Source organism: Mesocricetus auratus, unplaced genomic scaffold, assembly GCF_017639785.1.
Source record: "Mesocricetus auratus isolate SY011 unplaced genomic scaffold, BCM_Maur_2.0 Super-Scaffold_100010, whole genome shotgun sequence".
Lineage (NCBI taxonomy): Eukaryota > Metazoa > Chordata > Mammalia > Rodentia > Cricetidae > Mesocricetus > Mesocricetus auratus.
In genome coordinates, this window is record NW_024429194.1 from 81,665,479 (window position 1) to 81,689,633 (window position 24,155).

Consider the following 24,155-nt stretch of genomic DNA (forward strand, 5'->3'; position numbering starts at 1 on the left):
GGAATAGAACTCAGGTCCTCTAGAAGAGCAGGAATCACTCTTAATTGATGAGCTATCCCTCCATCCTCTGAACTTTAGTGGAGGGTGACCTTGAATTCTCGATCCTCCTGCCTCTGCCTCCCAAGTACTAGGACTTGACTGCTATTGTTGGAGGTCGAGTCAGGCTAAGGCGTTCAGGGTGGCTTTGAACTCTTGTTCCTCCTGCCTCCACCTGTGTGGTGCTCAGATTAAAAGGTGTGCACCACTATGGTTAGTGCCTCAGGGAATATATACATATATATGTTTTTGGAGACAGTGTTTCTCTGTAGGTTTGGAGGCTGTCCTTGAACTCTCTTTGAAGACCAGGCTGGCCTCGAACTCACAGAGACTCTGCCTCTGCCACCCAAGTGCTGGGATTAAAGGTGTGCACAACCACCACCACCACCACCACCACCACCACCACCACCACCACCACCACCACCACCACCACCACCACCCAGCAGAATTTGTGTCTTTATCTTTTATCAAGTAAAGACTGGGCCTTATTGGGTCTTCAAGTTTTACTTGGTCCAATTTGGCACATATGGTAACACTGTACTAGAGACCCTCCCCGTGGGTTTTCCACTTAGTAGAAGTTAGAATTTCCATCAGGATCTGTGCCCTGAAGTAGTCAGAGGCATGAGCAGTTGAGATGCACCCCTGTAAAATTCTCTGTAATCCCAGCTCCTGGGAGATGGAGGTAGGAGGATCAGGAGTTCAAGGTCATTCTTGGCAACATAGTGAGTTCTGGCCAGCTTAGGCAACGGGAGACAGTTAATTTTTGTTGTTTTTCCGAGGGCGGTGAGACTGCCCAGCAGGTAAAAGTGCTTGCTCTCTAGTCTGATGACCTGAGTTCCATCTCCATGTACCAGACAGGAGGAATGGACTTTCTCCAGTGGAGTGTCCTCCGACCTTCACGCTTACACTGTGGGATGCATATAAACATATAGATCAATGGGGGGGTGGAGAACCAATTGAGGATTGTGTGTAGGTGGAATGACACTAGCACATCAAGTGCTGGTCACACCTTCTTAAGGAAACCCCATTCATAGGCAGTGCCGTGTCCCTCCACCTTTGGGTGGGTTAGGGCAAGCAGCCTACAGCACGTGAGAGTGGAGTGTTGTACCTGCCTGTACAATTACGTGTGAGTCTGTGTGCACAGGCCAAAGAACAAAACATCTAAGCAAGCGAGGGCGGGATAACTGCCTCCTAATCAGTGACGCATTCATTCCACACATTTGGCAGGAATGTGCTTCATTCCTGGGTAGATCCAGGAATGGCTCCAACAGTTAACACTTTGGTGTCTCCAAAATCTTAACAATTGGTTAGTGGGTGCTGGAGATGGAGCAAGGAAGGCTCTTGTGGGCTGAGCCAGCCTCACTTTCCAATCGTCTGTGTGTGTGTGTGTGTGTGTGTGTGTGTGTGTGTGTCCCCATCCATGTGTGTATTCAAGTGACCTGACCTTTGTATGCTTGTATGGAGGCCAAGAGATTAACTCTTTCCAAAGTATTTATTTATTTATTTGAGACAGAGTCTCTCACTGAATCTGGAGCTTGCTCTTTCAATTAAACTGGCTGGCTTTAAAGTTACCTGGAATCTTTCTAACTCTCCTGTCCCAGTGCTGAGATCACACACTCATGCTACTCCATCTGGCTTTTTTTTTTTTTTTTTTTTTTGGTTTTTCCGAGACAGGGTTTCTCTGTATTACTTTGGAGCCTGTGCTAGAACTCGATCTGTAGACCAGGCTGGCCTCGAACTCACAGAGATCCGCCTGCCTCTGCCTCCCGAGTGCTGGGATTAAAGGCGTGTGCCACCAACGCCCAGCTTCCATCTGGCTTTTAGATGGTTTCTGCACCCTAAGTACTTTAGCACCGAGCCATCCCTCTTGCTGCCAATTCCAATTAAAAAAATGAAAAGTTGAGTGGAGTTTGGTAGTGCATACCTTTTAATCCAAGAATTTAGGAAGCACATCTCTGTGAGTTTGAAGCCAGCCTGGCCTGCATAGTGAGAACCTGTGTCAAACAAAATAAAAGTGGGAGGAGTTTTATAGTCTGTAGTGATCCTGGGACATATTCAGTATTCATAGGCCATCCTGAGAGCAAGGTAGGCTTAAACTCACTAGTCCTGGTTTTCCTGGACTTATCTGTTTTACAGTTGAGAAAATTGCGCCCCAAAGAAGGGAAGGCACTTGCAGGGTGGAGTGGCTGTTTGCTGCCAAGCTACCCTCCCTCCCCATGTGTCTTTGCTTCTTGCATGCCTGAAATGCTCCAGCCAAGAGGAACCTCTTTCTCTCTTTAGGGCTCACTGCTTTCTGGGAGGCTCTTTGTCATATTTTAGCCATCTTGGGCAGTAAAATATCACCTTTGCTCTTTGTCATATTCTACCCTTTTGAGGGAAGTAAAACGTTACTGTGCTTACTATTGTTGTCTCTCCCTTGTCTTTGCTAGGTTCACCAAACATTTGAGAGCTGTCGCATCCTATTCATTTGTTGGGACAATGTCTCACTATGTATCTCTGGCTGTCCTGGAACTCGCTATGTAGACCAGGCTGGGCTTGAACACACAGGCATCTGCCTGCCTCTGCCTCCTGAGAGCTGGGATTAAAGGCATATGCTACCATGCTTGGCTATCTGTACTTATTCTTAACTTTGGAGTTACTGGAGCTATTTTACCAGCAAAAGGGCTTCCTCTGGGTGTTTATTGAAAATATTTTGGTCACTGTGAAAATATGAGGGTTTTCTCTGGGGAGGGTTAAGACAAGGTCTCATATAGCCTAGGCTGGCCTTGAACTCGCTATGTAGTTTAGGATTACTTTGAACTCCTGCCTCTACCTCCTAAATGCTGAAACTACAAGCAGGTACCACTACTTGTTTTTATTTTGTTTGACTTTATTGCATTTTATTTATTGTGTGTGTAGCCATGCATATACTACAGTATACTTGTAAAAGTCAGAGGACAAGTTGTGGGGAGTCTGTTTTCTCCTTCCATGTGGGACCTGGGAATCAAAACTTAGGTTGTTGGTGGCGCACGCCTTTAATCCCAGCACTCGGGAGGCAGAGGCAGGCGGATCTCTGTGAGTTCGAGGCCAGCCTGGTCTACAGAGTGAGTTCAGGGACAGCCTCCAAAGCCACAGAGAAACCCTGTCTCGAAAAACCAAAAAAAAACAAAAAACAAAAAAAAACAAAACTTAGGTTGTTAGGCTCGGCAGCGAGTGCCTTTACCTCTGAGCTATCTTGTGAGCCCCTTGAAAATATGTTTTAACCTGGACTTTTTAATCTAAGCCATGTTGCATAAAATGGCTAATAAAGGACTAACTTGATTATCTTCTGACCCCAGTAGCTCTGTGACAGTGAGTTCCTTGTGTGTGGTCACTCTGCTCAGGCACAAGGCAATCCCAGCTGCGGACTAAGAGCCACTCTCCAAGTGTCTGCTCACAAACTCTGAGAGGCTGGCACTGTCTGCCATCCTGGCCATAGACCAGGACACAGAGGTGCTGAGAGCACCAGGGGCACAGGGAAAATCCTTTGTTTGGAGAGGGGCAAAGGCAGACCTGTTGGGTGTGAGTAAGAGAGGCTGGGGTGAAGCTGTGAGATGTCCGTGCAGGCGACAGGAGGCATCTGGCTGGTGGGTGGTGCCAGACTTGATGCTTCTTTGTGGCTTCCAGTGTCCAGGTGAGGCTAGAGTCACCAGGGCTGGGTGTGAAGCAAGACTATTCGAGCATGGCATGGGGACAGGTATGCTGATTGAATGGCGGTGGAGTGATTGCTCCCCTTAGAGACCCTGGGAGAAACTCTGGACTTCCAGAGACAGGAGTCTGCACCATCAGCTGACCTTGCCCAGACTAGCCTCAAACCCAAGATCCTCCTGCCCCAGCATGGGTGTTAGGGCGACAAGTGTGTGTGTACTTACTTCCATACAGCTGAGCCTCGCTGACGCTTTTCTTTTGTGTGTGTACATGTGGTCTGCACTTGTGTATACATGTGTATTCACATGTGTATGTGCACGCCTGTGGAAACCAGAGGTTGTCATCGGGTTATCGTCCTTGCTGGATTCGTGCCCCATTCACTGAGGCAAGGTCACCTGTTAAACCTGGAGCTTCCTGATGCAGCTAGTCCAGTCCTGACTCTTCAGGCAAGCTATGCCAGCTAGACTTCTGTGTGGACGCCTGGGGTCTGTGGAAAGTGCTTTAACCACTGGACATCTCCTCAGCCCGATTTATTTATTTATTATTATTTTTGTTTGTTTTGAGATAGGTTTTCTCTGTGTAGCTCTGACTGTCCTGGAATCCATAAACTAGGCTGTCCTCGAACTCAGAGATCCACCTACCTCTGCCTCTGCCATTAAAGGTGTAAGCAACCACTGCCCAGCTTATTTTCATTTTTTAAGAAATGGTCTCATATAGCCCAAGTTGGCCTTGGGCTTCCTAAGTAGCTAGGATGACCCTGAACTCCTGACCCCTCCTGTTCTATACCAAGCGCTAAGCTACCACACCTGCCTTTTCTGTTTAGTTTAATTTGCAGGGAGGATGAGACAGGGTCTCATTATGTATCCCAGGCTGATCTTGAATGTTCAATGAGTCTCCAGTCTCTGTCTCCCCAAGTGCTGGGATTAAAGGCATATATCACCATATGTAGCTTCATTTATTCATTTGTGTCAGTGTCTTTCGGTGTATCCCTGGCTTGCCTGGGGCCATTTCCTCTTTTTCTTTCTTCCAACTAATTCTGTCGCCTAGGCTGGCCTGGGACTCTCAGCCATTCTTCTGTGTCAGCCTCTTGAGTGGATTAGAAGCCACTATCCATGGCCATTTACTCTTTACTCCACATAGTATCCAGAAACTTACCTGCTGTCGATTTCTCAGATCCTCACTCGGGGATCTCTAGCAGTGTGAGGCAGTGGTTAGGAAGTTATTAGCCATTTTGATGCACTATCATTTCCCTCTGTTCCTGGAGCTAACGCCTTATCGGGCAGGACAACTGTGAACCAAAATGTCTGTGCATTGTCTGGTGCCCTGAAGGCCTGTCCTCTGGAGGGAAGTTTCTTCACTCCACTTCCTCTTCTTCTTTTTGTTTATAAGACAGTGCTTACTATGTAGCCTTGGCTAGCCCGGAACACACTGTGTAGACCACGGTGACCACGAATGCAAAGGCACCCGCTTGCCTATGCCTCCTCTGTGCTGGGATTAAATGCGTGCCCTACCACTCCTGGTTTGGAGGAAACTTTTTAAATAAAAAGAATTGTGTGTGTATGTTTGCTTCTATGTATGTCCTCGCCACGTGCGTGCCTGGTGCCCACAAAGGCCAGAAGAGGGCGTCAGATTCCCTGGACTGAAGTCACTGACCGTGATGAGCCGACTCATGGGTGCTTGGAATGGAATCCGGGTCTTTTTGTCCAGATCCGAGGAAACTTTCTCAAAGTCCACCTCATCTGAATTCGCAGTCAGGCACCGCAACGCTCCAGGGTGCTAGGAAAACCACAGAACTCTGGCCCGTCTAAGGAAGTCCTATAGACCCCAGCCTCAGGGCGGCACCCGGGGAGTGACCCACGCTGGCCTCTCAGAGGCTTAAGTAGGCGCTCCTCGTTTGACTGACAGGGGAGGCCGCTAATACTCACCCAGACTAGTCCGTTTGAGCGTGCTTGGGGGCGTGCTGCCTCTGCTTCGGTCTGCCCAATCCGGGGCGCCGAGGGGGTTGAAGGGCGGGGTCTTGATGCCGGCAGCCAATGGGGCGAGCACAGCGGGCGCGGCGGGGGCGGCGCGGTCTGGGCAGGCGGCAGAAGCGGCCGCGGCGGGTCTGGGCAGGGCCGGGCAGCTTGCGCGGCTGGAGCGGAACGGGAAGGGGTCGGAGTCGCAGCCGGGCCGAGGCGGCGTGCGTAGCGGGACCCGAGGCGAGCTGCGATCGAGGTGAGGGGTGCGCCGCGACGGTTGGGACGCGGGTCGGTGGCCGCGCCTACCCCTGTCAGGCCGCGCCGGGGCGGAGCGCACGGGGCCGCGCCGCTCGAAACTTCTAGTCCGCGCGCGAGGAGCCACGCACCGGCGGGAGGAGCCGGGGAGGCCCGAGGGGTGGCCGGAGCGGGCCGGACCCACGCGGACTTACTCCTGGGGTGCTTTGCGGACTCCCGTTTCCGTCCTTCCCACGCTTGGTGTCCTCGGTGGTGAGAGCCAAGCCTGCCTGGTGAACATGACCTAGGGGTGTGTGGCGAGACAGGAAAGGCTGGATGCTGTCCTTTTGACTTTCATAGTTTTCTAGACACGTTGGATCCGAAGTGTCAACTGCCTCTCTCCTCCCGTGGCGCTCAAAAGCCGCGTTCTTCTCTCCCTAAAAACTCTAGGCTTGCGGGGCCCCTCTCTGAGAAGGTCGGCTTTTCTTTTTTCAAGACTGGATCAGAGGGGTCTGGCTGGAGACCTTACGGCCTTAGAGATTAGACCTGGAAGTAGACACGCCCCAGGGATGCTGCGTTCTTTTGGGTCCTCAAGGGAAGATGACTTTGGTCCGGGGTTTGCACTCCATTCCTGGCTCTTGCCGTCTTTCTCCTTGACCGCAGATGTCCTGAGGTTTTGTGATTAAGGGGAGTAGATTGCTGACGGTCTCCAGGGCTACTCATTACGCTGTTTAACAAACACTCCTTCGCTGTTCTGATGTAAATCTATTTAATCCTGAGTGGTAGGTGTGAGCTCACACCTTCCTCCCCCACTGTAGGTTTTTTAGTTTGCTTAAGTTCTGTTCTTGTGCCCCGGGGCTTGACAGCTTGGAGCACCTCGCCAAGGGCTCATCCAGATGGGCAGTGTTCTCTGTTAGGGCTTTCGGAACCACCTTTTCAAAGCAGAAGCACTGAATGAGTGCCAGTGTAGCTGGGATTCTTTTGACTTACTTGGAACACTTTTGGTCTGTGCATTTACACTTAACTGCAGAGTTTGGCAGTCTCCTGGTGAAGCTGTGTTCCCTAAGCCATGAGGCCATTACATGAAAAACTTCTGCGACGTGTGTTTCTTTCCCTGTGGTCTGGAGAATTTAAAGAAACTGACCATTAGGCTGATGGATACTTATTACTTGGGAAAGTAACAGCACAAAGGACTAGAAGACTGATTAGATCTCTTCTCTCTGTGCAGGATTTTTTTTCCCCCTTGAAGACTGGGTTTCTCAGTAGCCCTGGCTGTCTTGGAACTCAATCTGTAGACCAGGCTGGCCTCAAACTCACAGAGATCCCTGCCTGCCTCTGCCTCTGGAGTGCTGGGGCTAAAGGCTTGCGCCACCACCACCCCGCAGCAATTGTGCAGGACTTTTAAAGAATAACTATTGATTGGAATAGAAATGGTATTTTAGTTCATGCTGTTTTGGGAGCTAGAACTTGTTACTTCTGAACACAAGAATTAATTAATGCAAAAGTGTGTGTATGCAAGATACAACATCTAGGTTTCCATGCTACCTGCTAGAGGTTTTCCCTTGGTCCAGAGTGCCAGCAAGGATTTCTGATGGCCAGGCATTTCTGGGGTGGGGATGGATAGGGACATTTGCCCTCAGTTTTGTGGGTTGTTTGTTTGTGTGTTTTCTTCTTTAGACACAGGATCTCACTATGTGAACCAGGCAGGCTTGGAATTTACAGAGATTAAAGGCATGTAGCACCATAACTGGCCACCCTTAATCTTTGTATTCCTTTCTCTTACCTGAAAGTCCATGTTGATGAGTTAAAACCTTAGGCTTCCTGCTTCTCAAAGGGGTCATCACTTGACCCTTGCCGGATGTTACGGAGTATGAAATAATAGCAGTACATTACTAGCTGTCTTGGCACCTTGTGAAGCATACCCAAGTGCTCTCTGGCCAAGCTCACCTGAAACCCAGGTGACTGAGTCTGGCCTGCCTTATCTACATCCCATTGTACTTGGCTTCCTGGAGGCCACCCTAAGTAATCACCATGTTCACCAGAGCTGCAGTGCCGGCTCAGTTTTTTTCCAGTTGTTTGGAACCACAGCTGCATACCTGAAGGCAGCAGAGGGAGGCAGGGCTTCATTACCTAAGCTTATTTGCATGCTCGGGTCAGAGTCCTTTGTGGCCTCTGCATATTCTCCTCACACCTGGAAGTAGGCCTGAGAGCAAGGTCTAAGTGGGCCTTAACTTGTTCCTCCTGAGGGCTCTCAGTGATGATCTCTGGGATGGGGATGACTGAGAGGTTTTTTTTTTTCTTCCCGATTTTAATATCCAGGTGGTTATGCTGACTAAAGACCATCTTAAAAGAATAGGTCTCCAAGGGCTGGGGGATCGTTCAGTCAGTAAAGCACACAATGTTCAAACTTGAGGATACCTGAGTTTGAACCCCCAAGCAAAAAAAAAAATGAGGCGGGGGCAGGGAGATGGCTCAGTGGCTAAGAGCATTTACTCTTACAGAGGACCTGGGTTTAATTCTTAGCACCCACATGGTACCATAACCATCTGTAACTCCAGTCCCAGGGACTCCTACATCCTCTTCTGACCTCTGAGGGCACCAGGAATGTACACGGTGCACATACATACATGCAGGCAAACATCCATATACAAAATTGAGAAATCCTGCTGAGCAGTAGTGGCACATGCCTTTAATCCCAGCACTTGGGAGGCAGAGGCAGGCACAGATAGTGAGTTCGAGGCCAGCCTGGTCTACAAAGTGAATTCCAGGAGAGCCAGGACTGTTACAAAGAGAAACCCTGTCTCAAAAAGCAAAAAAAGAGAAAGAAAGAAAGAAAGAAAGAAAGAAAAAAAAAGTGGTGCCTGATATCAATCTCTGACCTGCACTTACACACACACACACACACACACACACACACACACACACACACACACACATGGGCACTTGCCTTTGGGAGGCTAAAAGTAGGGAAATCTCTAGTCTGAGGCCTCCTTAACTGTGTAGTGAGACCCTATCTCAACAAAGGATAGTTCTCCAAATATTCTGCACAAGGAGACTTTTTTTAGCATCTGTGTGGTTAGTAATTCCTTGAGACAACTGGTTTGCATTTTTTGGGGGGGGTGATTTTGAGGCAGGGTTTCTCTGTGATTTGGAGGCTGTCCTGGAACTCGCTCTTGTAGAGCAGGCTGGTCTGGAACTCACAGAGATCTGCCTGCCTCTGCCTCCTGAGTGCTGGGATTAAAGGCGTGCGCTACCATGGCCCAGCTGGTTTGCATTTTTAAAAGGATATTTCGTTTGTGGTGTGTGTGTGTGTGTGTGTGTGTGTGCACGTGCACATGAGTGTATGCACATGCCATGGCATGCATGTGGAGGTCAGAGGACAGCTTGCAGGGGTTTTTTTCTCTCATCTTGTAGATAACAGGGATGGAACTCAGATTGTCAGGCTTGGCAGCAAGTGTCTTTACCTGCTGAGCTGGTCCTCTCTGTCCAGATTTTTAATTTTCATTTAAAAAGAAAAATTTCCATTAAAAAAAAAAAAGATAATACCTCAGGAGGCAGAAACAGGCAGATCTCAGTGAGTTTGAAGCCAGCCAGGTCTACGCAGTGAGTTCCAGGACAGCCAAGACTGGGTTCTGGGGACTGGACTCTGATTGTAAGGGTTGATGGTTCCCTTCTCCCAACTCCCGTTTTTTTTTCTTTCCCTCCCCTCCCTCTCCCCTCCCCCTTGGTGTTGGGGGTGGAGCTCTGTGTGCTACAGCCTATGCAAGCAGTCTACTACTGAGCTATGCCTCTAGCTCTCTTAAAAATTTCAGCTTAGAAACATTCACTCATTTCTTGGGTCTAGACACTGAACTAGATAGAGAAGGAGATACAGCGGTGGGATACAGTGGTAGCAGCTATCAGAGTCCTCAGCAGCTGCCTTAGAAAGAAACCTTGCTGCAACATTGAGGCAGGATCTGAGTCGGGACTTACAGTGTGGCCGTCCTTAGCCTCAGATTTAAGACAGTCTTCCTGCCTCAGCTCTTCAAGTGCTGATGTTTCAGGCTTGAGCCTTTACATCTGCTTTGATGTAATTTTCTCCAGATGGCAGAGGGGGAGATGGGGACCAGAAGCCCTGCGCTCTTTCTAGCCTTCCCTCCAGTAACTCTGAGTCTAGGAGGATATGCAGATCTTAGGGTCTCGTTATTTATATTTGTAAGATGAGAGCAGTTGTGAGATATCCTCCCCCCCCAGGAAAAGAAGCACACATGTAAACAACTTGGGACACGCATCCAGGGTAAGGACTGCCACACTCCAGCCCTAAGCTGTCTCCCTCCTGACGTGGTCTTGGGGCGGTGAGCACATATCTTCCTAAGCTGCCTCTCGCCTCAGAATCTGTAATCCTATTTTCCCTGTCATCTTGGAGCTAATAATAACGGTGACGTACATACATGGAGGACACACATTTTGAAGGATTGTCCCCTTATTATTTTTTACTCAAACATTTGAATGACATGAGTTGTGGTAAAGAAAGTGGTGTCAGGTCTGGCCATTGCTTTGTAGAATTCATCCTGGGTCCAGAACTTGTGCTCCTGGATGCCAGCTTGGGGTTTTTCCTTGGTTGTTGTCATGATGAATCGTTGGCATCGTAAATCTCCTAGATTGTCACTTAGAGAAGTTTTGTTTGCCTTTGAAGGACTGTTTTTCCTTTGGAATTTGAATCCTAAATACCTTTCTGTCTTGACGATGAAGATTAGTTTTAAACCTTTATATTTTATTCTATGTGAATGAGTATTCTACCTATATGTGTGTTGGATCCCCTGGAACTGGAGTTACAGTCAGTTATGAGCTGCCATATGAGTGCTGAGAATTGAACCCAGGTCCTCTGGGAGAGCAACCAGTGCTCTTAACTGGTGAGCCATTTCTAGTCCCCTTGTTTTTGTTCTTTAGCCTTTTTCACAGGGGAAAATTTGTAGGATGTGAGTGTTTTGGGCAGGCTTATTTAATGTTTATTGATTAAAGAGTATATTTAAATGATTATTTCTCAATTGCTTAGCACTTGAGAAAGCTGTGAAGTAAATAAATGTTAAGTGGAAATTAGAAATTGAGTCAGACCTAGTGATGCAAGCTTTTAAGTTCCAGCACTTGGAGGCAGAAGCAGAGGCAGGTGGATCTCTGAGTTGGAGGTCAGCCTGGTTTACAGAGTGAATTTTAGGACAACCAAGGCAACACAATGAAACCCTGTCTTGAAACAAAGAAAATCTAAAATCTTGGAGTTGACCTATCCAAACATGTTCTCATTGATGATATACTCCCTGAGTAGAATTCCCCAGTAATTTGAAGTTGGACATGAATTGTGTTGGTGACTGTCTTAGTTACTTTTCTATTGCTGTGATAGAACAGTTGAGAATTCACAACAGTTGAGAAAGTAGGAGGTGCAGCGAGAGAGGGAGAAAGAGAATGCACATTGTTAATGGTGTAATGGGCTTTTGTAAGCTCAAAGCCATCTCCCGGTGACACGTCTCTTCCTATAAGGCCATACCTCCTAATTCTTTCTAAGCAGTTCCATAAACTGGGTACCAAGCATTTAAATATAAGAGTCTAAGGGTGCCCTTCTCAAATAACCACAATGACCAAGGCTGTCCAACAGTGGCTTTTTGTGATTTTGTCAGGTTCCTAATGCTTTATGAATTGTCTGTTTATTAGTAGCACAGAGAGTCTCAGCTGTACAAAGAGCAAGTGTTTAAGAAAGGACAAGAAACTTAAAAACTGTGCAAGTTAAATAGCCTTTTTCCCCCTATTTTTGTAAAAGTATTATTCTGGGTATGCATGTGTATGCATGTCTGCATGAGCACAGTAAGTGCATTTACCTGCCAAAATTTGCCAAGCCGTCTGTCTGTGGTGGTTTGAATAAGAATGGCCTCCATAGGCTCATATAACTGGGTGTGTAGTCATCAGGGAGTGGCACTATTTGAGAAGACTTAGGAGGTGTTGTTGGAGTAGGTGTGGCCTTGTTGGAGGAAGTGTGTCTCTAGGGGTAGGCTTTGAGGCTTCAACAGCCAGTGCCAGCCCCAATCTCAGGCTCTGCTTGTGGATCAGGATGTAGCCTGTCACCATGCTCCCTACTAAGATGACAATAAGCCTCTGAAACTGTAAGCCAGCCACAATGAAATGCTTCCTTTATACGAGTTGCCTTGGTTGTGATGTCTCTTCGCAGCAATAAAACAGTGACTAGGATACCTTTTCACTGGCTTATTTCTGAAAATAATTGACCTGGTCAGATGTATTGGTTACTCAGGCATTGACTTTTGAAGTACCCTCAAACAGCCAGTGTGGAGAAGTCCCTGTCCTTCTATCATGTCATCCTGATGCATGTCAGGAGGCAGCCAACCACAGTTTGTGATTATGGCATGGAAAAAGTGTCTGTTCTTGGACTAGAGAGCTACCTCAGTGGTTAAGAGCACTGCTGCTTTTCCAGAGAACTGGAGGCCAGAAAATGATGCCAAATCCCCTGCAACTGGAGTTAATAAAAGGTTGTTAGTTGCCATGTGGGTGCAGGGAACTGAACTTGGGTCCTCTGGACGTGCAGTACATGCTCTTAACTGCTGAACTATCTCTTAGCTCTTTGTTTTGTTTTGCTTTGTTTTATTTATTTTTAGTCTTTTGAGAACATGCTGGTCTCAAACTCACAGAGATATGCCTGCTACTGCCTCCTGAATGTTGAGATTAAGGTGAGCACCACCATGCCCAGCGCTTACTTTGTGGGTTTTTTTTTTTTTTTTTTTGGAGACAGGGTTTCTCTGTGGCTTTGGAGGCTGTCCTGGAACTAGCTCTTGTAGACCAGGCTGGCCTCGAACTCACAGAGATCCGCCTGCCTCTGCCTCCCGAGTGCTGGGATTAAAGGCGTGCACCACCAACGCCCGGCTACTTTGTGTTTTTAATGTGTGTTTTCCTGCAGGCATGCATCTGTGGAGGTCTGAGAACAACCCTTGGGAACCTGGTTTTTTTTTTTTCCTCCCTATTATCTAGTGTGATCCGGTGATCAAATTCAGGTTGTCAGGCTTGTATTTAAGTTCTTTTGTGCTGAGCCATCTTAATAATCCCATTTTTGTTTGTTTTAATTATTTATCTTATGTGTGAGTGTTTTACTCACATGTATGTATATATGTGTACCACATGTTTGACTGTTGTCCAAGGAGGTCAGACAAGGGTGTCAAGTCTCCTAGAACTGTCATTGCACAGTTGTGAGCTGCCATGTAGGTCCTCTGGAAGAACAGTGTGTGCTCTTAACCATTGAGCCATCTCTCCGGTCCCAATAGCCCTGTTTTTTAAGAGAGGATGTAACCTAGGCGGAGTTTGAACTCATTGTCTTCTTGTCTTAACCAGTTTAGAGTTTTACTTGACTGCTCTCCTTGGACTGAGATCATTTGGAAAATATCTCAGTTGTCAGGATGTCAGTGTGTGAAGGAAGAATAGGCAAAGTGAATTGAAGGGGTGTTTTCTGGCCACTGTTAGGTAGAGACCTTGGTGCCTGGTTCAGCTCATAGTTCTAGGATTCCAAGATTAAAGTCTCATGCTCTGTAGAACAGCTGGGTCTAGAAATAATTGTGTTTCACCACGGCAGTACCAGATAGAAACGGGTCCACCTGTAGAGACACAGAGGAGGGCTGGTTTGGCTGCTCTCAGCACGCTGCAGAGCTTTATTCCAGGGAGGTGGCCTTTGGTAGAAGTGAGCTCCAGAGTCATCAAGAATATGGTTGCACGTGGTGTGTGAGGCTGTTGAGTGTGGTGGGAATGCAGCTTCAGGATGTGAGTGAGCTCTTTGTAGGCCAAGGTTAGGGTCTCAGCTTTCCTCTGGAGAATGAATTCAGTGGGGAGCCTTCCAGGGTATGAGCAGGACTAAAAGGTCAGTTGAGAAGTCAGGAGTGGATGGGATTCTGATTGTTCCTTTTCACAAAGATCACCCATGTCCTCAAGGCTTGAGGGTTGCCTTGGCAACTCCTAGGAAGCAGTAGTTTAATTTTGTAAGAAAGGGGCTTCCAGAGAGGGCTGGCCTCAGTCAATGATTGAGCTCCATTGTCTAAATGTTGACTTATGCTATTGGGGTGAGGAGGGTGTTGTCCTATAGCCTGTGTCCTGTTTTTGTTTTGATTGGCTTATTCTCACAAGTCTGAAAGGCTAGCTCCTGCAGATGAGAAAAGGCAATACAGCAGCAACAAACCAGAGGTCAGAAGCATGGGTTTGCACCAGACAGCCCTGGGTCTAGGTCCCAGGTCTACCACCAGGTGATCGCGTATCCACACCTGGTCAAATGTTCAACATTTAAGAGACTAGGTGTCTTATTTTGACTGCTGTAGCATAGTGCTCTAGGCATTTGCTTATGAAGAACAGAAATCTTTCTCAAAGTTCTGGAGTTTGGAAGTCTGAGGTGAGGGCACAGTAGTGTTGGGTCTCTTCTGGGTTATAGATCCAACTTCTGCTTGTACTCTCACACAGCTGAAAGAGGGTATGGGAGATCTCTGAGTTCCTTCTTAGGAAAAGGCACTAATCTCATTCTTGGGGACTTCACCTCCATGACCTAATTAGTGTCCTAAGGCTCCATATCCTAATATCATAATGACACTAGGATTTGAGCATTGGAATTTGGAGTGGGTCCCTTACTCTGGATGCGGTAGGTGCTGTGCAGTCACAGACCCAGAGCTCAATCCATAACACTTAGTTATTTTGTATCACTCTACATGATAATTAGGTGAGTTTGTAAATTAAGTAAAACCCTAAAGTACTCACTGGATTTATTTTACCCAGTTCTTTCTTCAGCCCGAGTACTCATTAGTACCTCCTTTGGTGACTCAAAGTCACAGGGGTGCTATCAGGGGTCACCAGTATGGGGGATTCCCTTTGTGGAATCTCATGACCCTGGCAGGACATATGTCCTCTTTTTGCACTATTCTGAGGTTATGTTTGCTTCTGTCTACTTAATGGGCGAGACTAGGAATCTGTATCCTAGCCAGGTGGTGGTGGCACACATCTTTAATCCCAGCACTGAGGAGGCAGAGATAGGCAGCTCTCTAAATTGGAGGATAGCCTACAAAGTGAGTTCCAGGACAGCCAGGACCACACAGAGAAATCCTGTATGGAAACAAACAAAGATGGGTGCATCCTGCCTATGCTTGAGGGCAGCCCTTCCCTGCCTCCTGGCTTGATGATGGTGTGCGTGAGTTTAATGTGATGGTCATGCAGGCCTGTCCCAGTGGTGAGGAAATGTTGCTGTGATTGTAACTAGTACATAGGGGGAAAGGAGCAGGTGACAGGGTAAATGGTACACCCAAGATGGAAAAGAATTTAAGGGGAAGGATTAAGCTGTGGGCACAGGGATCCATGGGGGAAATGGGAGTAAACTTACATGAAGCAGCAAGAGCTCAAACTGTGAAATCAGGGGTGCCCTTACCCTTTCACTTTCAGAATTAATATTTAGGTTTTAATTGGCTTTATAATTTAGATTGTTTATCAATACAACTTGACTGTGCAGGTATTGGTAGTTGACTATGAGCTTTCCTATTAGCTTTCATTTTGTTTTCAGAACAGCTGTGTTGGTTTCCCATGCTCACGGTTCAGAAGAAAGACAAAAAGAGGTAGAATTGGAAGGAAGGGTCTAGACCCCCACATGAGGGGTAGGTAGTTACAAGGTCTTTGCCTGGACCTGCAGGGTAGTCTGTGGTGTCTGGAGTCAGCTGTGGCTAGTTTTCTAAGTTGTCTCTTGAATGAAATGAAATTTTATTATTTTAAAATGATATTCAAATTGTAGTTTGTGAACATTTTCAGACTTCAAATTATATTTGTGTTTCATTATATCAAATTATGCTGTCTCTAGCTGAGTGTTCCAAGATTGTGAATTGTGGTCAGGCTCTCTTCCCACGCAGGCCTCCAAGCCCCGTTATTAGTGGATTCTGTAGCTCCCTGGTTTGCTGAAGCTGGCTTGCCTGAGCACCAGTTAGCTTGAGTGTGATGACGTTTTTAATTAAGCACTGTGACCTCTGTACCAGCAAATGTATCATCAGATAAGGAGGCTGGATATGTGCCATGGGAAGATTGGCATGCCTGGTGGCAGAAACAGTGATCATGGGGTACATTGTGTTCTGGATTTTCTGAGAGACCATGGATGTTTTACATTTCTGCCCATTGAATTCTTAAAACCAGTTGGTGATAACTCCACTTCATCCAGGAGTAATCAACCCAAAGGTCAGAGAAGTGACCTTCAGAGGGTTGCTGTCAGAAATGACCCTGAAGCCCACACCAGTGTCCCTTGATTTTTCCACCTAGAGTGCTTTTAGTTTAAGGCAGGAGTTATGTTCACAACTCACCCAATCGAGAATCTGTAAATTCGCATTGTACAAAGCCAGGGAGTTTGTAAGGGTAGGAAGGGAACTTACACAAGCTGGGACTGGGTCACCCGCATGCTTCTCTCCCAGCTGATGAGGTCAGAGGGTGGAGGAGCAGGGCTCTCAGTTCCAGAGGCCTGGTGGTTGCTATTGCTCCATCTTCCACAGAAGCCCTGAGGAGGCAGCTGAGGGAGAACCCACTCTGTTCTTTGTGACATTAGCTGAAGCTTATTTTAGGTGGATACCTGAGAGCAGATGTTCTGACTGTGTGGTTTTGTTTGTAAACACAGTTTCACCATGTAGCCCAGGCTGGCCTCAGACTCCAGATCCTGCCTAGCTCCCAAATGCTGGGGTTACAGGCTGTCCCATCACACTTGGCTCAGATACTTTGGTGGTTTTGCTTGGGCTAATTGCTGCTTTTTGTGACAAATGACTGGATATGAAAAAATTATATTCCCCTACTCCTCTATGTATGTGCATGTGTGTCTGTGCCATGGTATGCCATGGGAAGTTCAGATGGCAACTTGCAGAATTTTTTTTAAATCACGTGGGTACTGGGGCTCAAATTCCTATTTTCAGGCTTGGGAACAAGTGCCCTTATCTGCTGAACTTGTCTAGAATCTAGATTCTAGATGGCCCATGCCCCCCCCCATGTTTTTTCTTTTTGAGATTTGTGTCCGTGTCCCGTCCCCCCCCCACTCTGTCTGGCCTAAATGTCCTTATTGAGTATTTCCGTTGAAGTTTTTTCTTCCTTTGCAGTGTTGGGGGATCAGACCTAGAGCCTAGTGCATCCAAGACAAGCATTCTGCTGAGTTATGTGTCCAACCCCTTAGAAGATTTCCATTGTTACCTCATTGACTGTGTGAGATTGAAACATTCCCTGGTGCTGGGCATTTTAGGTTATTTCCACTTTTTTGCTAATTAGATGAATTTGTAGTTGACAATTTGACTTTGCTTACTTGCTTGCTTCCTTCCCTCCTGACTTCCTTCCTCCCTCCCTCCCTCCCTTTCTATTAGTTCCCAAGGAGAAATTCCCAGGAATGGCTTTAAAGCTGTAGACACTTGAGTGTTTTGAGACTTGTTTGAATTCTTCTAAGTCTGTTTTTCTAGAATTTTAAGCAAAAGAAAACCCTGGGGAATTCTTCCTGTTAGGTGCCTTGGTCTTTGGAACTTGCAGTATCCATGAGATAAACTCTCCTGAGGGTTTCTTGAATGAGTCACACTCCCTTCCTAATCTGGGTGGATTCTCCTCACAGGGGCTCCTTTCCTTTCCTGATCATGAAGCAGGGCCTTCCTGGGGCTGGGTTGTAGCTCAGTGCTAGAGCTATGCAGAGCATACTCAGGGCCTGGCTTCAGTTCCCAGTGCTAAAAAAATGGAAGTCATCTGACTGCCCCTCCTGCTTGTAACCAGTTAGGTGAGTGAGGAGTCTGTGAGTGGTCAGACTGCTCGGTTTGTGTCTCCACATTTGCAGTATGTGAATTGGCAAGGACTGGGCAAGGCTGTTGGCACTGGAATCATTCAGAGGTCATGGCAGCCTGGAGTCATGATCCTTTGGACTTTGCCTCTGTGACTTGGGGTGCCTGCCATTCTCATAGATGCTTCAGCCTCTACAAACAGGCACTCTACCGGAATTCTATATCCCATTCTTGTTTCTGTTGTTACTGTTTGCTTGTTTGTTCATTCTTTATTAGTCTACTGTGTCACTTCCCATTGGCTGACTCACTTTTTCACCTTTTACTGTCTGTGGAAGACTGAGCAGTGTCCTGTTTACTCATTTCTCAGGGTTTGCAAAGGACAAGGGTGTGTGTGTGTGTGTGTGTGTGTGTGTGTGTGTGTGTGTGTGTGTGTGTGTGTGTGTGTGTAGGGTGGGGGCTCCTGGCATGGAGGTTATGGCCAAGCTAGCCCACCTTTGCTCTTGGACAGTTGTGCCTCTCCCACATCCACCCCTCCCCCAGAAGCAGTTTGCTCTTCACATATCTGGCTTTACCTTGGACCAAACTTTCAATCTTACTTTCTCTTCTAAGAAAAACTAGTGTTCCAGGCTGAACTGAAGCAAAAGACTACTCCATATGGAGGTAGAAATGAGAGGAAACCATCTCAGACAACACATGGGCATAAGAGGCATTTGTTCCCTGGCACAAATGAGCTTTTAGCAGTCTGGATCTAGTCTGACTGTTAACTCTGCTAAGCACTAGGAGCTTCCTGCTTCCCCACCCCTGTTTATTCTGTCAATAAGACCAAATTTTAGAGTAATGCTTGGCTGTGTGCTTGGCAGCCTGTGTTTTTATCACAAGTGTGGAAATTGTACTTTGGCTTGGTTTCTACAGATGTCTAAACATGTCTGAGTCTCTGTTGCCTTAGCAACTAGCTGAACTTTGCTTGTGTATGTCAAAGGTTCTGGCAGGGGCTGGGTGGGAGCTTTTTAACTAAATTAGATGGCCAGTACCAAGCCCCAGTGGCACTCCCTGTGGCTGTCCCTAGAGTCCATTTTATTTTCTTGAGAAATCCCTGCTGAGCCACCCCAGCTCAGCAGAGTAGCATGGCATGGGATAGGGCTGACGCAGCCCTCCAGCACCTCCTAACTCAGGCTTTCCTCTTGGCTGAGGCTAGAGGCTTTGCTTTGCCCTGGGGTCAGGGCTTCTCCTGCTATTCTATAAAGTTGCTTGTGTTTCTTACACCTGGTCCTAAAGGCTGGGTCTGTCATGGAAACAGGGCCTCATAGAGGGCCAGAATGGTACATTTGAGTACCATACATTTTGAGGCAGTGAGTATGATGAGGTCATAGGAGTCTATGATAGATGTTCCTTTAAGAAGACCAAGGGAAGGGGATGGAGAGATGGCTCAGAGGTTAAGAGCACTGACTGCTTGCTCTTTCCAGAGGTCCTGAGTTCAATTCCCAGCAACCACATGGTGGCTCACAACCATCCATAAAGATATCTGGTGTCCTCTTCTGATGTGCAAACGTACATGGAGGCAGGATGTTATATTCATAATAAATAAATAAAATCTTTTTAAAAAATTAAAAAAAAGAAGACCAAGGGAAATGGTTGCTGTAATAAATATTATCCTTTGCTATCTTGTCCTGTTTTTGCATTTATTTTATTTGTTTGTGTATGTGTGGGTAAAGGTGTGCCAGGGCTCACATGTGGAGGTCACAGGATAGCCTGTAGGAGTTGGTTCTTGCTAGGGATCTAACTCAAATCAAGATTGACAGCAAGTACCTTTACCTACTGAGTCCACTTACATACATCTCTGTTATTTTATATTAATGTGGCTTTTATTTCCTTTTGAGTTTTTTCTTGCTCTTATAGGTGTAGATCGTTGCTTGATGGGAGCAGGAGCCGAGAGCTGTTTATCACCTTTCTTTAAGCTCATCCAGTCTGCCTTCCCTGAAGTACTTCTTTGTGTTCATTTCCAGAATTGCTAATTTGCACCTGAGCTGCAAATTAGAAATAGTTTAAAATAGCATGTGCTCTTATGAGTGTGGAGGGACTTCTAATAACCCTGCCTTCCAAAAGCTCACAGTGTGATTAGTTGCAGGGAGTACAAACTTAGCCTGCAGGGGACTGTAGGGATTCCGTCTTTGGCATGGAGTTGGCAAATTGCCAGTCTTGCCAGGACCTAAAAGGTTGCAAATCTTATTCCCACTTCCTTTGCACACTGCTGCTGTTGGGGGGAGGCAGTGTGGTCCTGATTGAGGGCCTTGGTTGCTCACTTTGAAGGAGGGCCATGTTTTCAAACAGTAATAGCTACCTCTGAGTTTGGGTCTTGACACAGCAGTGCTTTGGTGTATAGAATGTGAGGTGTCTCATTAGGATGCTCTGCTGCTAGGTTGCTCCAACTTCACCTTGACTCTTGACTGCTATTTGATGTGGGATCTATTTCTTTTTTCTTTTTTTCATTTTTTTTTTTTTTGGTTTTATGAGACAGGGTTTCTCTGTATGGGATCTATTTCTTTCTTTTTTTTTTTTTTTTTTGGTTTTTACGAGACAGGGTTTCTCTGTATTGTTTCGGAGGTTGTCGGTCCAGCCTGGCCTCGAACTCACAGAGATCCGCCTGCCTCTGCCTCCCGAGTGCTGGGATTAAAGGTGTGCACCACCACCGCCGGCGGGGATGTATTTCTTATTTGTATATTTGTATTTATGTGGACCTGTGTGAGTTTATGTGGATGACATTTGTGCAGGTGGCCAGGGAGGCCAGAAGAAGGCTGTGGGCCTCCTGGAACTGGAGTAAGAGGCAGTTGTGAGCTGCCTGATGTAAAGGCTGCAAACTAAGCCCAGGCTCTCTTCAAGAACAGTGGTGGTGGTGCATTCCTTTAATCCCAGCACTCAGGAGGCAGAGGCAGGAGGATCTCTGTGAGTTCAAGCCAGCCAGGTCTACAAAGGGAGTTCCAGGACAGCCAGGACTATTACATAGAGACCCTGTCTGGAAAAAAAAAATCCCAAAAGAACAGTAAGCTCTCTTAACAGCCAAGCCTCCTCTCCAGCCCCCACCTCCCTTTACAGTGGGGTGCTGATAGGCTTGTTGTATCGTTGGGTGAATGACTGCTGCACCACACTTCTTGTAGCACCCTGCCTGCTGGGTGGAGCACACAGGTGTATGGAAGTTTCCTGACTCTTGGAACCACGGTGTCTAGCTCAGTGCTGTAGTGATTCTTAGTGGTCCTGGCTCCCTGTGGCTAAGTGACTACCAAAGTTTTAGTCCCTCAGGGCTGTGCTCAGCAGCTACAGGTTGTGTCAGGTGGGTCCAACCCTCTGCTGTGGACTGTATGTCGCACACAGTGAAGATAACTGAATAATGTAGCCCTTCAGAGGCTGTGTGACCTGCGAGGAGTCCTCATAATTTCTGGGGCCCAGCTCCTCTGTCCAGTGAAGGATGAATCTGTGGGGGATGAAGTTGCTTCCTGGACCATGTGATGTACCTCCCAAGCTAGCTCTATTTTTGTTTAATTTAGTGCCCTTAAGGCTTCGAGAAATGTCATTAACCATACCACCTCACTGTCCAGCGACACTAGTCTGTGGGTACAGTGCCCAGGGCTGGTGCCCCACTGTTAATGCACCCCTCCCAGTTCCTGAAGTTGTAGACTGGGGAAATATATCTACCTGAGAGCTAAGATCAGACAGGGCTTCTGCCAACCTCAGGAGAGGGATTCAACCTCTCCTAAAACGTAGCAGTGTTCAAACTTCACATTCCCAGGTTGGATCATTAAAAGTCCCCCGTTTTCCCTGAGAGATCACCTTGGACTTGAGTAGTCCTCACGTTTCAGTTTCCTGAGTGTTGGGATTGTAGGGGGTGTACCATCACATTGATCCCGACCTGGTTTTCATTTCACTATGGTTACCACAGTCATTTTCAGTTTATATTTGCAGGGACTGATACGCCAGACCTCCCTGCTTCTCTCTGTGCATTTATGCTCATCCTCAGGACAGGTGAAGAAGCTGAGTGTAGGCAAAGTGCCAATATCTGGAAATGTGGTGCGAGCTTGAGATGTGAGTGCTATTGTGGAACTTGGAAGCCAGACCTGAGGACGAATCAGAACCCTCAGTAAGGGTGCCCTGTGTGTCTTTGTAATAAGGAATTGGCATATCAACGAGAGGGAATTTGTGAGACATGCTTCAGCCCTTTGTGTGGTGGACCTCACCACTTGATGCAGATATACCTGTTTGCTGTTTACAGATTTGGACAGTTTCTTTCTTGTTCTGAGTGCATTCCTTGCGGATGGTGTATTATTCCTTTCTTGGCTGCAGAGCTTTGGGTACTCACTGGCTTTTCTCCAGTGTTTTCTTGTTGTGACTGAGCATAGTGACTTTCTGAAAGCTGTTTTAAAAATCTCCTCTCCTCTGTGAAGGATGGAAGGAAAGAGCATTTGTGACCATGACTCAGCCCTTGATATAACAGTCATTCTGACTGGAAGTTTGCAAGCTGTTACCCTGCTGGCATCAGCAGCTGTGAGTTCTTTAAATATTTACATTTGATCACTGCTCAGCTCTTGTCTTCTGTAGGGAGGGAAGCAGTGTCCTACAATCCACGTGGTCATCTCTCATGCTTACCTTTCCAGGAGGGACTGTGGGTTAAAGATTGATGGGTTACCCAGGTGAGCTTTGCTCTGGGCCTTGCAAGGTGAGCTGTGTGTTTCTGCTCAGAGATCATGGTGTCCAGTGTGAGAAAATGGCAATGGAATCTTCAGTGTGTCTTAGAAGGGTTCTGTTTGAGGAGAAAATGGAAACCATTGTATTTTTGGATTCTTTATTTCTCTTCCCCTTCCTGCCCCTTCCCCTTCTCTTTCCTTCATTGAAAGCAAAGTGGGAGAACAGTGCAAAGAGGGGAGGTGGGCATCAGCCTGCACAGAGCTAGAGTACTGCTTGCCTCCCTTTAATTTGAAAATGCCCTTTTAACGTTGGTTTTTGTTGTTGTTGTTTGTTTTGTTGAGATTGGGTCTCACTTAGTTCAGGCTGGCTTGGAATTGTGTAGCTGAAGATGACCTTGAATTCCTGATCCCCTGCCTATAGCTCCCAAGTGCTGGGATTGCAGGTGTGTGGCACCATGCCTGGCTCGGAGATGGCTTTTGAAGAATGCTGTTATTGGATAGCATAAAAAGTTAGTGCTTTACCTTCTCACCCCAAATTTCAAACAACCTGAGTGGCAATAATGGACAGTCCTATGTTGCCTGTTTTTAAAGCGTATTGGTAAGCATACTGGTTGATATGGTAAGCGTACTGGTTGATACGTTTGACATGGGCATACACTGTTGCCATGTCCACAAACTAGCAACCTCTTCTTGTTTTGCAGCCCCTCCATTTATCACACCCCTTGTCTTCCCCAGGTAGGAAGCCATTACCATGTCTCCTGTCTTAAAATGCAAAAGCCTTAGGACTTGATGAAGTAGATGTTTGTAGGTTTGTGTGTCTGGGCTAAGTTTCATGTAAAATATTTGCTTAATTCAGGGTCACAAACATGTCTTGCTGGTCCTACAGGTCTGGGTTTTACAGTCGGGTCTGTGATCCATTTGAGCCACTTTTGTAAATAGTTGGAGGCATATGAGGACGGTCCCCTGTGGCTCCCCCATCTAGTTTTTCAGCACCATTTACTAAAATATTCCCCAAATTTTAAGGGGAAATTTTCTAATTGATCTGGGACTTGTGGTTCTGGGCACTTGAGTGTCTTCCTCCTGTTGGCTGCTTATCAGTGTCTGTGCTTCATGTAGCCTGGGTGTTTTTCTTTTGTGAGTAGATTCGACTCCTGATGGCAGGGGTCTTGTCATAGTGTAGCAAGTTGTAAAGGGGTAGGATGATGCTTGGCCAGATGTATGTGGGCTTTCTTCCTGCTCAGGGTTACAGAGCCCTGGACACAGAATCCTTATGGACATCTCAGTTGGTGGCTTCTGGGCAGAGGTGACTGTGGAGGCCTGCCAGGACAGAGAAGTGAGGGCACAATAAGTCTAGTGTGCCTGGGTACGTAGGGTGGCACCTAGGCTGTTTGGAGGCTACCGTATGTGGGAGAGGCCCAACAGTGGTGTGACCTGCCTGTTGGCTGAGGGAACGTGGCTCCTCCATGGTCTGACTAGTCTCTTCCAGTTAGATGTCTGTGAAGTTCTCGTGTTTGTTCTTGGTCACAGGCTCTGAGCAGTCTCTAGGCTGATCTGGTCTGTCTGACCCGTGCGGTGTGGTCCACTGGCCATGGTCTTGCCAGTGCCACCATCTGTGCTCTCTTCTGCTCTAAGCACTCTGCCAGCCTCATATGGCCCTGTGGGCAGACAGTAAGGAAACTGGAGCTTGGAGGAGTCCACATATCAGAAGCCTTTGGGCATGTGTTTGGCTGTTAAAGTTTAAAGAATTGATTGGTTTGCTATTCTTGAACTTCTCTTCAGAAGAGTGATTTCAAAGCAAGCCATCCTGGTCTTCA

The 24,155-nt window shown here is 47.0% G+C and overlaps 2 protein-coding genes across 5 annotated transcripts in view; one reads left to right on the forward strand and one right to left on the reverse strand.

The window, feature by feature from the left end:
* Positions 1-1,976: 1,976 nt before the first annotated feature.
* LOC121142976 (translation initiation factor IF-2-like) lies at positions 1,977-23,008 on the reverse strand. Its single transcript, XM_040754240.1, has 4 exons — positions 22,950-23,008; positions 5,628-6,198; positions 5,356-5,478; positions 1,977-2,030 (listed from the first exon to the last, which is right to left on the reverse strand). The coding sequence occupies exons 1-4, from the start codon at positions 23,006-23,008 to the stop codon at positions 1,977-1,979; spliced, it is 807 nt and encodes a 268-aa protein (XP_040610174.1).
* Pacsin2 (protein kinase C and casein kinase substrate in neurons 2) overlaps positions 5,784-24,155 on the forward strand; it is a 94,816-nt gene continuing 76,444 nt past the window's right edge. For all 4 annotated transcript variants that reach the window (XM_040754076.1, XM_040754080.1, XM_040754079.1 and 1 more), the window contains exon 1: positions 5,784-5,916. The gene's annotated coding sequence lies outside the window, so the exon portion shown is untranslated. The remainder of the gene's footprint in view (positions 5,917-24,155) is intronic.